This window comes from Schistocerca serialis, chromosome 1 (assembly GCF_023864345.2).
Source record: "Schistocerca serialis cubense isolate TAMUIC-IGC-003099 chromosome 1, iqSchSeri2.2, whole genome shotgun sequence".
Lineage (NCBI taxonomy): Eukaryota > Metazoa > Arthropoda > Insecta > Orthoptera > Acrididae > Schistocerca > Schistocerca serialis.
Window position 1 is genome coordinate 1286490779 of NC_064638.1, and position 14005 is coordinate 1286504783.

The window sequence follows — 14005 nt, forward strand, 5'->3', positions numbered from 1 at the left end:
GAACAACAAAGGAAACAAGCAACAATTACAGGTTACTCATGTTTTTAAGATTCTAGTTCAGACTGGTCAGTACTGTTGTGGAAAGTCAGTATGGAGGCAGAAGAGTGTACTAGTGGTGCTTTTGTTCAAACACATTGCAGTGTTGGTAGAGAACAAGCATCTGAATGTCATAAAACAATATATGGAACAAAATGTGGCATTCGCTTTGTATTGTATGATCTGGATGAATCGGACCAAGGTTTGTTGCTATGGAGATCCGGGATACACCCTGTGGACACAAGAAGTACAGTTCCAGGAAACGTTAGTGTTTTGTTATCATATGAAAATGTTTCTGGATAAGTATTCTTTCCTACAAAGAAGTTGTTTTGATCCATTTCGGATTCATAAGAAGACAGTGAAGTGTAGCCTCAGAGAATTGATATAAAATCAGTACAGAAAGTGATGCATGGGACTTAAAGTGAAACCAGGACAAAAGTTATGTTCCAGGTGTGTTACACTGCTAAAAAAATGAAGAATATTCTGATAATCTACATGACAGTGATGAAGAGTATCAGCCACCTACAACCACAGTGGATGAGCAATTAAATACTTCAGTGACTGCTCTTAGTTTGCCACCCATGAAGAGACAAAGTTGGGAAAAGAGACAGGCTCAGCTATGGTAGAAGAAAACTACAAGAAGCTCAAATGGAATTAAAACACAAAATAGCTGACACACTAATGGTGGAAGAGGAAGAACTATCTGCTCCAAAGGAACAGAAATCATGCCAGAAATGCTCTGATTTGGACAAAATTTTGCATGATTTGAAAGAAAAATGTGCCATATCCACACGGCAGAAAAAAGCAGCTGTTCTTACCCTTGCACCTTCCAGCTATCTACTGACTACACTGTAAAGGAATTCAATGTTTCTACATGCATGGTAAAGCAAGCTAAGAAAATAAAAGCAACCCAAGGAGTTCTTCCACAACTTCAACAGGCGCAGTGTAGGCAATTGAGTTCAGAAATAAAGGTACTACTGTTAGAGTTTTATGAAAATTATGACTACAGTCGAATAATGCCTGGAGGAGGAAAAACTATGTAACAGTGAAAATGGGAAATGTACGTCATGTCCAGATGCAAAAAAAAGACTGTTGCTATGCAACATATCAGAACTATATGTAGAATTCAAGGGAAAGTATCCCAATACCAAAGTAGGTTTATCATTTTTTTTTCAATCTTTGGCCAAAATAGGTTGTGCCTGTAAGTGCAAGGAGCACACACAATGTTTGTGTATGCGAGACCCATCAAAACGCTAAGCTGATGTTTGCTGCTATAAAGGATTCTGGTCTGGATTACAAAGGTGCAATGAAGCTGTTAGTGTGTGACATCAGTTCCTACCAGTGTCCTGGTAAGGCAAATCTTTAAGAACACATGAATAACAAACTATATGGTGAACTCCTTATGGATGACGAACTAGTTTCTTATAAATAACTGACACACATTGATCGCACATGTCTTGAAACAAAGCAAAGTACAGTGAAAGATTTTGTTGAAATGTGTTGTCAAAAAATGGACAAACTGACCACACACAGCTTCACAGCAACAGCACAATCGGCTTATGTCCAGTTTTGTAAGGATAATTTGAAACAAGGTGAAATTATAGTAATACTAGACTTTCCTGAAAATTATGCATTTATAGTTCAAGATGCCATCCAAGGATATCATTGGGACGACAATCGAGCAACTCGCCAGTAATCTGTGATTTACTATAGAGGTGAATCAGGTGATGTGTCTGTCATGAACCTGTGCATTTTTAGTGACTGTTTAATTGATGATGCCATTGCAGTTCACGCCCACATTCGCACAGTCATGGCATATGTAAAAAACAAGTTGCCTCGCATATATTTTGCGAAATACTTCAGTGATGGGTCAGCTAGTCAGTACAAAAACTGTAAAAATCTCTAAAATTTATGCATGCATTACCATGATTTTCAGATTCACGCAGAATGGAATTTTTTCACAAGAAGTCATGGTAAAAATGTATGTGATAGTATTGGTGCTACCATCAAGATCATAGCATCACAAGCTAGTCTGCAGCACCCTACAGGTCACATTCTAAAACCTCTTCAATTATTTAACTGGGTACAGAAAAATACCTCTGGCATACAATCATTCCATGTTTCGAAAGATGAGGTGAAATCAGTCTAAGAGTTGCTAAAAAGCAGACTAGAACACGTTACAACTGTTGCAAGCACAAGGAGCCATCATCACTTCTCTCCAGCGGACGCTGACAATGTGCTGATAAGCAGACTGTGTGGTTATAACTATAGGTTCATGCACAACATGTGTCTTCACAGTGTGTCTGACTCAGATTCAGAAGCAAAAGCAGCAACATACAACCAGGTTGCTATGTTATTTCTGTTTATGACGACAAATGGTACTTAGGATGTGTTGCAGAGTGCTGTGAAGCAGAAGGTGATGTATTTGTGAACCTCATAGCACCAGCAGGACCAACAAGATAATTTCATTGGCCACTTTTGGCAGACAGGTGTTGGATTCCTTTTGAACATATTCTCATGACAGTTCCAGTTCCTAGCACAGTGTCAGGAAGACAGCACAATTTGCCACTCAATGTACAGAGTACAGTAGCTAGAGTGTGGGAGAACTTCTGATCGAAGCACAATCGACTGGTTTTTAGCAGTTAAGGTGCAGTAAACATTAATGATAGGTTGTGTTAATTTGTCTATAAGTTGTTGCTTAGTGATTAAACAGTTGGAGAGGATACGAAGAGGCAGAACAGTTTACGATATGTTTTTACAAAATTGTGTTGCGGAACAATGGCCACATCACCAGATACATCTGTCAACTTCCATTGTACATAAACGTCTTGCAATAACATGCTGAAATTTTGAGATATCTATCATTGTGGTCTAGTTATGCAGTGTGTGAAATTTGGTTTTGATACCACTTGTCCCTTTTGTGCTACCACACTCAGAAAATCCACGTTTTTCACGTAATTTTCAATTTTTTGTATTTTCGTTTTAATGTAACTCTGTTTTTGTGATTGATATGAGCCAGATGAGTTCTGTGTGTGTTTAGGCCACTTTAAGCTTATCATAAAAAAATTTATACCCTTTTTGAGTGAATTATATTTGGCATAGAGGGCACCTAAAATAAGTACCTTTTAAGGTATTACATTTTTTTAATCACATTTTGGAATTTTTTATTTTCCCTCAGAAATATGTTGTTGGTGTTTTGATTCATGGAGTGTGTTCTCTAAATGGATGTTACTGGGCTGTAAAAATTTCACTGGACTGTGTGGAATAGTTCCAAAGTTATTAAGAACTGAAGTTGGGTCTGAAGATAGATTGCCAGATGTGGGTTGCAATTTCCGGGTCACACCACCTTCTTTCACAAGTCATAATTCTGGAACTAATTGGCAGGGGAAACTAATACTTTGTACACGAGTGTTCCACACATGGTAGAATTAGTGTACTGAATTTCAGTCAAATCTGAGACTATGAGCTGGAGCCCCTGGTTGAATTTACATGGAATGATCCAGCGGGCAGTCCAACAAGATGTGGACCACAGTCAAAGCTGACCCGCAGCGACATAAAGGTGGGTCCCCGCAGCGCAATAAATAGCTGTGCGTTATCCAGGACTCGCCTGAGGAGGAGCGGATATACTCTAGGGCCCGAGAGATGGCAACCAGCTCGGCAGTGAGTGTTGTTCATAATGTTCCCCTAGAGTAAGAGCATAACCGACACGACCATCAACCATCGAACCATCAGTATAGACAACGTCAGAGCCTTGAAACGTGGCAAGGACTGAAAGAAAGCGGCGGCGGAGGGAATCAGGAGGGACTGAGTCCTTCAGGTCCTGTGCCACATCGAGCCGAAGGCACAGGTGAGGCACACACCACAGGGGTATACACAGAATGCCTGGTACAGCCGTAGAAGGGTATACCGATTGGCACCCCAGCTGGCGTGACTCAAGCAACGAAGAGTATTAAGATGCAACCAGTACGTTTGTTTAAGCTGCCGAATATGAGGCATCCAAGTCAACCGGGTATCGAAAACCAATCCCAAAAACCGATGCATCTCCACCACAGCAAGAGGTTCGCCGTCAAGATAAAGCTGTGGCTCAGGGTGAACAGTGCGTAGCCAGCAGAAATGCGTAACGCAGGTCTTGGCAGCTCAAAATTGGAATCCATGCACTACAGCCCAAAACTGTGCCTTTTGGATAGTGCCCTGCAGCTGCCGTTCAGCAGCTGCAGTGCCAGTGGAGCTATAGTATAGGATGAAGTCATCAGCCTACAAGGAAGATGAGACAGACGTCTCCACCGCCGCAGCGAGCCCATTAATTACAATCAAAAAGAGGCAGACACTTAAGACAGATCCTTACGGGACCCCATTCTCCTGAAGTCGGGAGGAACTATGGGTGGCCACAACTTGCACATGGAAGGAATGAAGCGACAGAAAGTTTTGTATGAAAATTGGGAGCGGACCCCAAAGACCCCAACCATGGAGCATAAAGAGGATGTGGTGTCGCCATGTCGTATCATATGTCTTCCGCTTGTCAAAAAAGACAGTGACCAGATGCTGACGGCGGGTAAAGGCCATACGGATGGCAGACTCCAGGCACATCAGATTATCAGCGGCAGAGCGGCCCTTACGGAACCCACCCTGAGACGGAGCCAGAAGGCACCGAGACTCAAGTAGCCAACTCAGCCTCCGGCTCACCATAAATTTGAGCAACTTGCAAATAACGTTGGTGAGTCTAATGGGGCAGTAGCTGTCCACCTCCAGTGGGTTCTTGCCAGGTTTCAACACAGGGATTACGACACTTTGCCGCCATTGCAACGGGAACTCACCCTCAACCCAGATACGGTTGAAAAGGTCTAGGAGGCGTCGTTGGCAGTCCACCGAGAGGTGTCTGAGCATCTGACAGTGGATGCGATTTGGCCTAGGAGCTGTATCAGGGCAAGCGACTAGGGCACTTTGGAATTTCCACCACTGAATGGAGCATTGTATGATTCAGCGGGGCACGTGTGAAATGAAAAGCTCTGACGTTCCAACCACTCTTTCAGGGAGCGGAAGACCAGTGGGTAATTTGCAGAAGCAGAACTCTGAGCAAAATGCTCTGCTAAGCTGTTTGCAATTGTGTCGGAGTCAGTACAGACTGCTCCATTCAGTGAAAGCGCAGGTACGCTGAGGGGGTCTAATAGCCACAGAGTCGCCTAACCTTGGCCCAAACCTGCAATGGAGAGGTACGGAGGCCAATGGTGGAGACATACCTTTCCCAGCACTCCTGCTCGCGTTGGTGAATGAGGTGGCAGGCTCACACACGGAGCTGTTTAAAGGCAATGAGGTGTTCCCACGAGGGATGTCACTTGTGACGCTGGAGTGCCCGAATGTGATCTTTAATTGCCTCAGCGATTTCAGGCTACCACCAAGCCACAGTCCTCCAATGAGGGGACCCAGAAGAACAGGGAATGGAAGATTCTGCAGCAGTAACGATGCCGGTGGTGACTGAGTGAACCACAGCACCCATGGCATCATTGGAAAGAGGCTCAATAATGGCAATGGAGGTGAAACAAGTCCCAGTCAGTCTTATTCATAGCCCATCTGCAGGGCTCCCAGAAGAGTGTCGCTGTGGCAGTGACAGAAAGATCAGAAAGTGGACACTACCGTACAAGTCGTCATGCACACTTCATTGGACAGGTGGTAATAGGCTAGGGCTGCAGATCGAAAGATCGATGGCTGAGTACATGCCATGCGCCACGCTGAAATGTGTGAAAGCACCAGTATTTAAAAGAGAAAGGTCGAGCTGTGCCCATACTTGCTCAAAAATGCTGGCTCGACCTGTTGCCACTGATCCACCCCACAAAGGGTTATGGGCACTGAAGTTACCCAGTAACAGAAAAGGTGGCGGCAATTGGGCTATCAGCTCAGCCAGAACACGCTGCGGGACATCACCATCCGGTGGAAGGTAGAGACTGCAGACAGTAACAGCCTGAGGCGTCCACACCCGAACAGAGACAGCCTCTAAAGATGATTGTAGAGGGACAGACTCTCTGTAAAGGGAATGAACGACATAGATGCAGACACCACCAGATACCTTCTCATAAGCTGCCCGATTCCTATAATAACCCCGATAGCCACGGAGGCCGAGGGGTTCGCATCGCCGGAAACCAAGTTTCCTGAAGAACAATGCAGAGGAAAGGGTGAAGGCTGAGAAGTTGTCAGAGCTCAGCTAGATGGTGGAAAAAACCACTGCAGTTCCACTGGTGGATGACACTGTCCATGGCCAAGAAAGGCGTGAAGGGACCGACGAGGCAGATTACGCCGCTGGGTCAGCTGCTGCCACCGATTGGGTACCTGTGCGAGTGACATCCATTGTGTCAGAGTCTGGGGAGATCTAGGTCCTCAGCGGACACCAGAATCTCTACCTCGGCCTCAGACGCAGAGCTTGTAGCTTGTGGTGGGGTGGGTGCCACTGCAAGTTCCTTCGTCTTAGATGTCTTTTTCTTGGACTTTTCTTGCTGCTCCTTGGGTTTCACTGGCTGGGAGGGCTTCACCGATTACTTCGCTGAACTGATGGGGCTATCACGGTTGTCATAGCGGCGGCACATGAGGAAGTCATGCACACAAGATGGAGTCGTTCATATTTCCTCTTAGCCTCAGTATAGGTCAGTTGGTCCAGGGTCTTATATTCCACGATTTTCCACTCTTTCTGTAAGATCCTGCAGTCTGGCGAGCAAAGTGAATGATGCTCTCCGCAGTTGACACAGATGGGAGGCGGCACACATGGAGTATCGGGATGCGATAGGCGTCCGCAATCTCGACATCTGAGACTGGAAGTACAGCGGGAAGACATATGGCCGAACTTTCAGCACTTAAAGCACCGCATTGGGGAAGGGATATAGGGCTTGACATTGCAGCAGTAGACCATCACCTTGACCTTCTCTGGTAATGTATCACCCTCGAAGGCCAAAATGAAGACACCGGTAGCAATCTGATTATCCTTCGGTCCCCGATGAACGTGCCGGACGAAATGAACACATCGACACTCTAAATTGGTGCACAGCTTGTCGTCAGACTGAAAAAGGAGATCCCTATTGAAAATAATACCCTGGACCATATTTAAACACTTATGGGGTGTGATGGTAACTGAAACATCCCCCCAACTTGTCACAAGCAAGTAACCTTCGTGACTGGGGCAGAGGATACCATTTTTACCAATACTGAGGCAGATCACATTTTGGACAAGCCCTCCACCTACCCAAACTTGTCCTCTAAATGTTCTACGAAGAGACTTTGTTGCCATGAAAAACTCCCCATCAGCTCTCGGACAAACTAGGAACCGGGGCAAATAAGTGTCACTGCCACCCTGAGTCTTACGCTCCTCCCACGGTGTGGCCAAGGAGGGGAGCAATTGGGGATCGTATTTCTGAGCATTGAATTGAGCCCGAGAATGCTTAGAGACTGCTGGCAGCTGGCCACCAGCAAGAATTGATGTACCACGCTTCATTGCGGGTCATCCGCCCTGATGCCACCCACTCCGACCTAGGGCCCTCCTCACGGGGGCCACCCAGCCTCAGCAAGGGCCACGTGGCAGGTTGGCCATTGCTGGAAATTATCCCTGTGTTGTCAGGGGGCTACAACTGACAGGGTACATGGTGGCCCCACCACAATGGACTGGCTACCGTGCTGGATATCAGGTGCAAGGACGTCCACGGTCGCCATCTCCGCAAAAAGCGACACTGCACGGTGGAAATCGCACCCGGGAATGTATCCTCGCCCGAGAGATGGAGAGCAAGCGAGATGGCAATGCGACGACGAGAAAGCTGGCTAAAGGTCTCAAGGCAAGATGGACACAACGCACCATGTAAGGCGCCCTTGCCCAATAGGCTCACTCTTCGTAAGAATTTGGAAATATGAAGGTCAAACCCGAGAGGGGACCATCCCATGTAGGCCCAAACATTTGAGGTTTCTTTTAGTCGTCTCTTACTACAGGCAGGAATACCACGGGCTTATTCTAACCCCCAAAACCCACAGGGGTGAGGGGTTGACATTGGTGATATCCACAAAATGAACAAGGTGTGACATAAAATAGCCTCAACCTTCCCAAACGCATGAAAGTTTTGTTGTAAGCATCCCATTCCTCGACAATCTCATCATATGTAGAAAAGGGAGGCTGATAAACCATGTGTGCTGTGGAGGGCAAAACAAAGGTGACACAGACTGAGGAGCATGCTGGCTAGACAAAACAGAAGCCAATGATTCAGGTACCTGGATTTGATTGCACAGTACCTGTTTCTTGCTGTCTGACCAAACTTAAAATGTCCTCTGTAACACCATCAGCTATAGTGAGAATACATGGTGGACCACCCAGAGTAGAAATTTGCACAGAGAACAGGACCACACTTGTTGCCAATCATGTTGTAATTAAGTATACAACCAACAGACTGAACACAACTTTATTCCACAGAAGCACTGACAACCTGAACACAGTATTTAAGTAACACTCAGCAGGAACCAATTAGGCCCTATGTACATAAAGAGCTGCAGGAATACACATAAAGAACTGAGGCCAAGGAGCCCTCTGCGGACGACACAGCACTGCTGCATGTGCGGCCTTTCGAAAGTATGCACACGCATCACTGCATTCAAAACTGAAGAAGGAAAACTAGCCCCAAAGAATCAAGAGAACCTGTAAATACTAGCAAGCTATTTGAAGAACTTATATTGTAAAGAACCAACTTTATAGAACAAAATCCTGCATGCGCTTCCAAAACCTCAGAACCTTCCAGCACAGCAGAAATCTAACATATCATTATAGATCAGAAGAATGAAACAAGATTGAATATCTGCTGAAATGTGGGAAATTGCAGATGTTGGGGCAGTCAGGAAGCAACAGATTTTTTTCAGGAAGTCTGAGATACAGAAACTAGACTAGAAGATTGGAAAACAGTTCACAAAAAAGGAGACCCCCAGTAATCACACAGGAAATTCCTTCTTACCAGTGACTTACAAAATGCTTTCAAAACAATTACAACATCGACTGAAAGCCCACAAAAATCAGGAATTAGGAGAGCACCTAGGGCGAATTAAAACATTTTACATGCCGAAGATTTAATAAGGCATTGAAGAATGAGAGCCAAAAGCCTTTATGTAACACTTGCAGACTTCAAAAGAACATACGATTAGACTGATAGAGAATTATCATCCAACATACTAAAAAGAGTCTGGAGTTGACAAATTAGTTGCAATTATATTACACACATTAAAAATACAAAATCGAATTTGACATCAAATCACCACAGATTTTAAGAACAAAACTAGTGTAAGATATGGCAATTGATTGTCCCCACTGCACTCAGTTGTGTACTCAATAAGGCAGGCCTAATCAGGAATGGTAGGAAAAGAACAGAAGAATAAATGTAAAAAAAATCATAATTGGGAGGAAAGAGGGCAACCTGAGAGATGAGCACTTTTTTCATCTTCAATATTATGAACATCCCTTCTACAGCAAGGTCTTTGCTTTTCATATTTTGGGAGAAGGTAGTATATGGGCCAAAACAAGAAAAAAAAGGTCTAGTAAAAAGTGGCTCTAAAATGTTTATTTTCAGAGCTTAGAGCATTTTGTTCAGCAGAAGAGAGATATTTCACACAAGCAAAGACGAACAAGTGATCACAGCTCTTTAAGTATGCATCCTAGACCCCATGTTTACTGAACATTTTCCTTTATCAACCTACTGCCTCCTCTCAAAATATGGAAAGTAAAGACCGTGCAGTAAATGAGATCTGTTTTATCGTATATAAGACGAATAAGTGGTCATACAACTTCAGGAGCAATTTGGAGCCCATGCTTATTAGACTTTTTTACGTATTTCTGTATAAGGAAACTATCCTCTTATTGTTCTGAATTTTTGGGGTAATTCATCAAGCCAAGGTAAAGTTTTCCAGGCACAAAAAAGTGCAGTAAGAGTTATGTGGTGTGAACTCAAGAACATCCTGCAGCAGCCTGTTTAGGGAACTAGGGATACTAACTACTGCTTCCCAATATATTTATTCTTTAATGAAATTTGTCATTAAAATACATCATTTTTTCAAACCAACAGCTCAATTCATGGAATCAATACTAGAAATAAGAATAATCTTCACAAGGATTTAAATTCACTTACTCTTGTACAAAAAGGAGTGCATTATTCAGGAACACACATTTTCAATAACTTGCCAGCAGCCATAAAAAGCTTAACAACCAATGAAATTTAGTTTAAGTAAGTATTATAGTAGTTGTATTACATATTTATTACCTTATAAATAAATTTTTTTTTATTTTAAATTCAGTGCATTGGTATTTGTAAAATGATCCTTTCATATAGGCTAGTGTTCATTAAAAAATGACGGTCATTTCACTTGGGGCCTGTGGAATGGTACATTAGCTTATTTGTTTGAATTGTAAATATTTGTCATGTATTGATTTTCTGACATGTTCTACATCCTGGAGGACCTCTTCACTACGGATCAATTGGAATGAAAGTAAACCTAATCTAAACTAATCTGAAAAACCAGTGCATGACAGATGCAAAGAAGGCACCAATAATATGGAAGCTGACTACGAAACAATAAAAATGACCACAAAATTTAAAAACTTAGGTGAAATAATACAACTGAATTCTTTAGATAACATGTTAACTTAGCAATGACATGGAAAAATGTAAGTGGCTTTTCACTGAACTATTAGTTATGTAGCCTAATAATAAATCCTTGTCCTTAAACACAAAACTCTAGAGCTACAACATGTCATTAGACAAGAATGCCTTTATGCTTCATAATGCTTTTCGTTAAATAGCCTAGCCTACAGCAAAACAGTTGGAAAAAAAAGGAAATGGAAAGACTCAGGAAAAGCTTGGGACCAGAAATGAGCAATAAATTAAGGAGCAACAAATAAGTTTATGTCATAGTAGACAGTATCAGACAACGAGAAAGAAGTGTTCTCTATGAACACCTAAAACACGCCTAGGAGGGAAAACAACAACAAAAAGGATTTTTAGCTTTTCTGGCAGAAACCCACAAACATTAGTGACATGTATCAAAGAAGTTACAGCAGACCTACAGGAAATGGAAAAAAATATGAAAAAGAAATGTTCAGAGCAATGGTAAAAAGCTTCAAGGCCTTCCAGCAGAGAAACAAAAAGACAGGCGCAACACAGACAGATGAATCCACGAACTACACTGGGAAACAATGAAAAGCTCCTGGAGAGAAAAAGGATAAAAGAGGAATTTTTTTTCCATGTGGTCCTCAATAAGCAACAACCAAAAAATTGTGTACAAAGTCCAAATCCCCCGGAATTATGACAAAAATATTTTTTTCTTAAAATTTTGAAGCACAGGGGTGCATAACATACGAGCAAGCATATCAGTAACGTTCTTTCGAGTAGATTCATATACACTGTTGTTGGCAACAACATAAGTACAGCTGATAAACAGCTGATCTGTGAGGACTGTTATAATCGTCTGTGGCCTACAATTAAGAAAAACTGTCACTCTCTTCCGGATATTTTCATTTCTGAAATCTTTGTATTTCTTAAGGGGCAGTTCGAAATCTTACAGAGCGCAAACACTGAATGAAAACAAATCTTTCACGCAGATTGTGTACCTCAGACTGTCAGGAAGTAACAGTAGATTAGCCCAATAAAAATAATAGCTGTTAAAGAATGGCTCTGAGCACTATGGGACTTAACAGCTACGGTCATCAGTCCAGCTGTTAAAGAAGATCTAAGCTAGGCTAATATATACATTCAATAAAGAATCGTAAGCAGTTAGTGGCGCAGCACTGGGATCTACATTTTAATTTCACACAACGAATTATTTCTCAGTAGCAATGTGGTTCTCAAACGCAAAAATGAAAGAAAACAATGTACCGTTGGAGCCATTTAAGCAAAGGCAATAATTATGCTTCTTAAACTTTTATTTCTACACCCTAATTTTGTCCTTTACAGCAACTTTCGGTTGTTAACGTCTCCGACAACTGGTAACTAGAAAATAAACTGAGGTACTACATGGAGGCACAGGGAGCAACAAGGGCTGCTTGTATTATTATAATTAATTGTATTACCCTACGCACAGGTCTAAAAGCTAACATTCTTTTGAATAATGTGACAATGTTCAAGTTGGGTTCATTACCGTGTACGCGGACTTCATATCATTTGAACAAGATTCCTCCGACGAACATTGTCGAGGAATAACAAAATATATGTTCACATTCTCTTGAGACTCACACAAGGACATGTCGGCTGTTACAGTAACACAGTTTCACAACGAACATCACATACACAGGTTACTATTTCTAAATCGCTTCTTGCCGCGCTTGTCAAAGATAAGTATACCAAAGACTATCCACGCGAGAGATAACACACAATTCGAATGTTTCATTTTTTAATTAATTGTCCGTCATGCGGCAGCTCTACATACAGCACGGTATTTGTAATATGTAGCTCTCGACTATGTAATTTCATAAGATGCTCGCGTTAGTCGAGTGAAACATGCCAAAACAAAGGAAAATTACATACGACTCACGGCTGCTTTACTACAATTTTAATTTTTACTCAATATTTGTTCTTAAGCCACTTTATTTAACAATAATGTTATAACATCAACACACTATTTTTAGTAATAGGCGATTTTCCGTGCAAAACAGAAACCACCTAGAGAAAAAAATAATTGGACCGTTTTTGTAGCAAATTTAATGTGGTTTTATTTTGTACAAGAACTCGCGGTTTTCGAGATGTGCAAGAAAAACATCAAAAAGTGACCTTTAAACACCTCCCCACTCACACTCCCCGCTCACTACACATTGGTCAGGATTTCTAGTATATGTTGTTCACGACAGTCCCACTGTGCAAATATTGCGACTACACGAATTTTTCCCTTAATTTTTCCTTCTTTGATTGGACTATTGTTCAACGTAATCTTTTTACACACTTTCTCACTGTTGAATAATTGCATCTGACTTCTATCTGTGTATTCGCTTCTTGCAGAAACCGGGCAACATTGCCATTATCCGCCTTAGACAGTTTCCGACACAGTTATGTCAGAGACTTAGGATGTCGAGAGTATGTATGTTGGGGGTACCCAGGGTAACAGACTTTGAAGGGATGCGATTTGAAGGTTCAGTAGTTATGCAATACCAGGACAGGAACGGAAAATGACATTATCTCAAGGTCAATAATAGGGATTCATTTGTCTGGTTACTCATTTGTATTTGCTATATTCAAGGTTATCCCCCTCCCACTGGGCATCAGCCGCAATTGATAAGGTCATCCAGGAGAACCCCTGTCCTATCTGTGTGTCTCAGGCAACTAGACTAGATCACGATCTAGGTCGATATTGGTCACATAGTCTTGTGTGACATTAAATTCGCGGGAAAACCCCTTCTGTCACTCAGCAAATGGGAGCACTTTAAAATGGGGGGAAACACCTCCTCTTCAATTATGGACAAATATGATTTACGCTCCAACTCCCCCTTATCGTCCTTTACAACTAGTTCAGTTGCTAGGCTCTTCACTGCTTAGAAAAAAGAGAGAAGAAAAAACCACTTTCATTCATGAATGCATTTCTTACACACTTGACATGTTCCACATCATAACAGTTACCGTGAGATTGATCAATGGAACATGTAACTAACTAACTAACAAAAGTGTGCATCAGGGGGAGATGTTCAGAATTTGTTATACACAAATTATTATAAACAAAAATTGTATACTGAAAGAGTTTGGAAATAATAATAATGAGATAACAAATTAACTAACAGTTTATTAGTAACAATTTCCTTTGCAATACAATTTTTTAGCAGTATCTTCTTTATTAAGCTCTTTTCTTTTCTGGATTTATTTACAAATGTAACATACAATAATCATTTTTGATAGAAGAACTTAAATACCACATTTCCCCCTTTTCGTTCCATGCACAATATTAACATTTTAAACACTTTCTATATACTGTATATACGGGAAATTTA

The 14005-nt window shown here is 42.0% G+C and overlaps 1 protein-coding gene across 2 annotated transcripts in view; it reads right to left on the minus strand.

Annotated features, from left to right (window-relative positions):
• Positions 1 to 12363, minus strand: part of LOC126419648 (DNA topoisomerase 2-binding protein 1-A-like) — a 266920-nt gene extending 254557 nt beyond the window's left edge. For both annotated transcript variants that reach the window (XM_050086847.1, XM_050086840.1), the window contains exon 1: positions 12172 to 12363. In XM_050086847.1, the coding sequence (XP_049942804.1) occupies positions 12172 to 12276 (105 nt within the window). In that variant the 5' untranslated portion in view covers positions 12277 to 12363. The remainder of the gene's footprint in view (positions 1 to 12171) is intronic.
• Positions 12364 to 14005: the final 1642 nt, after the last annotated feature.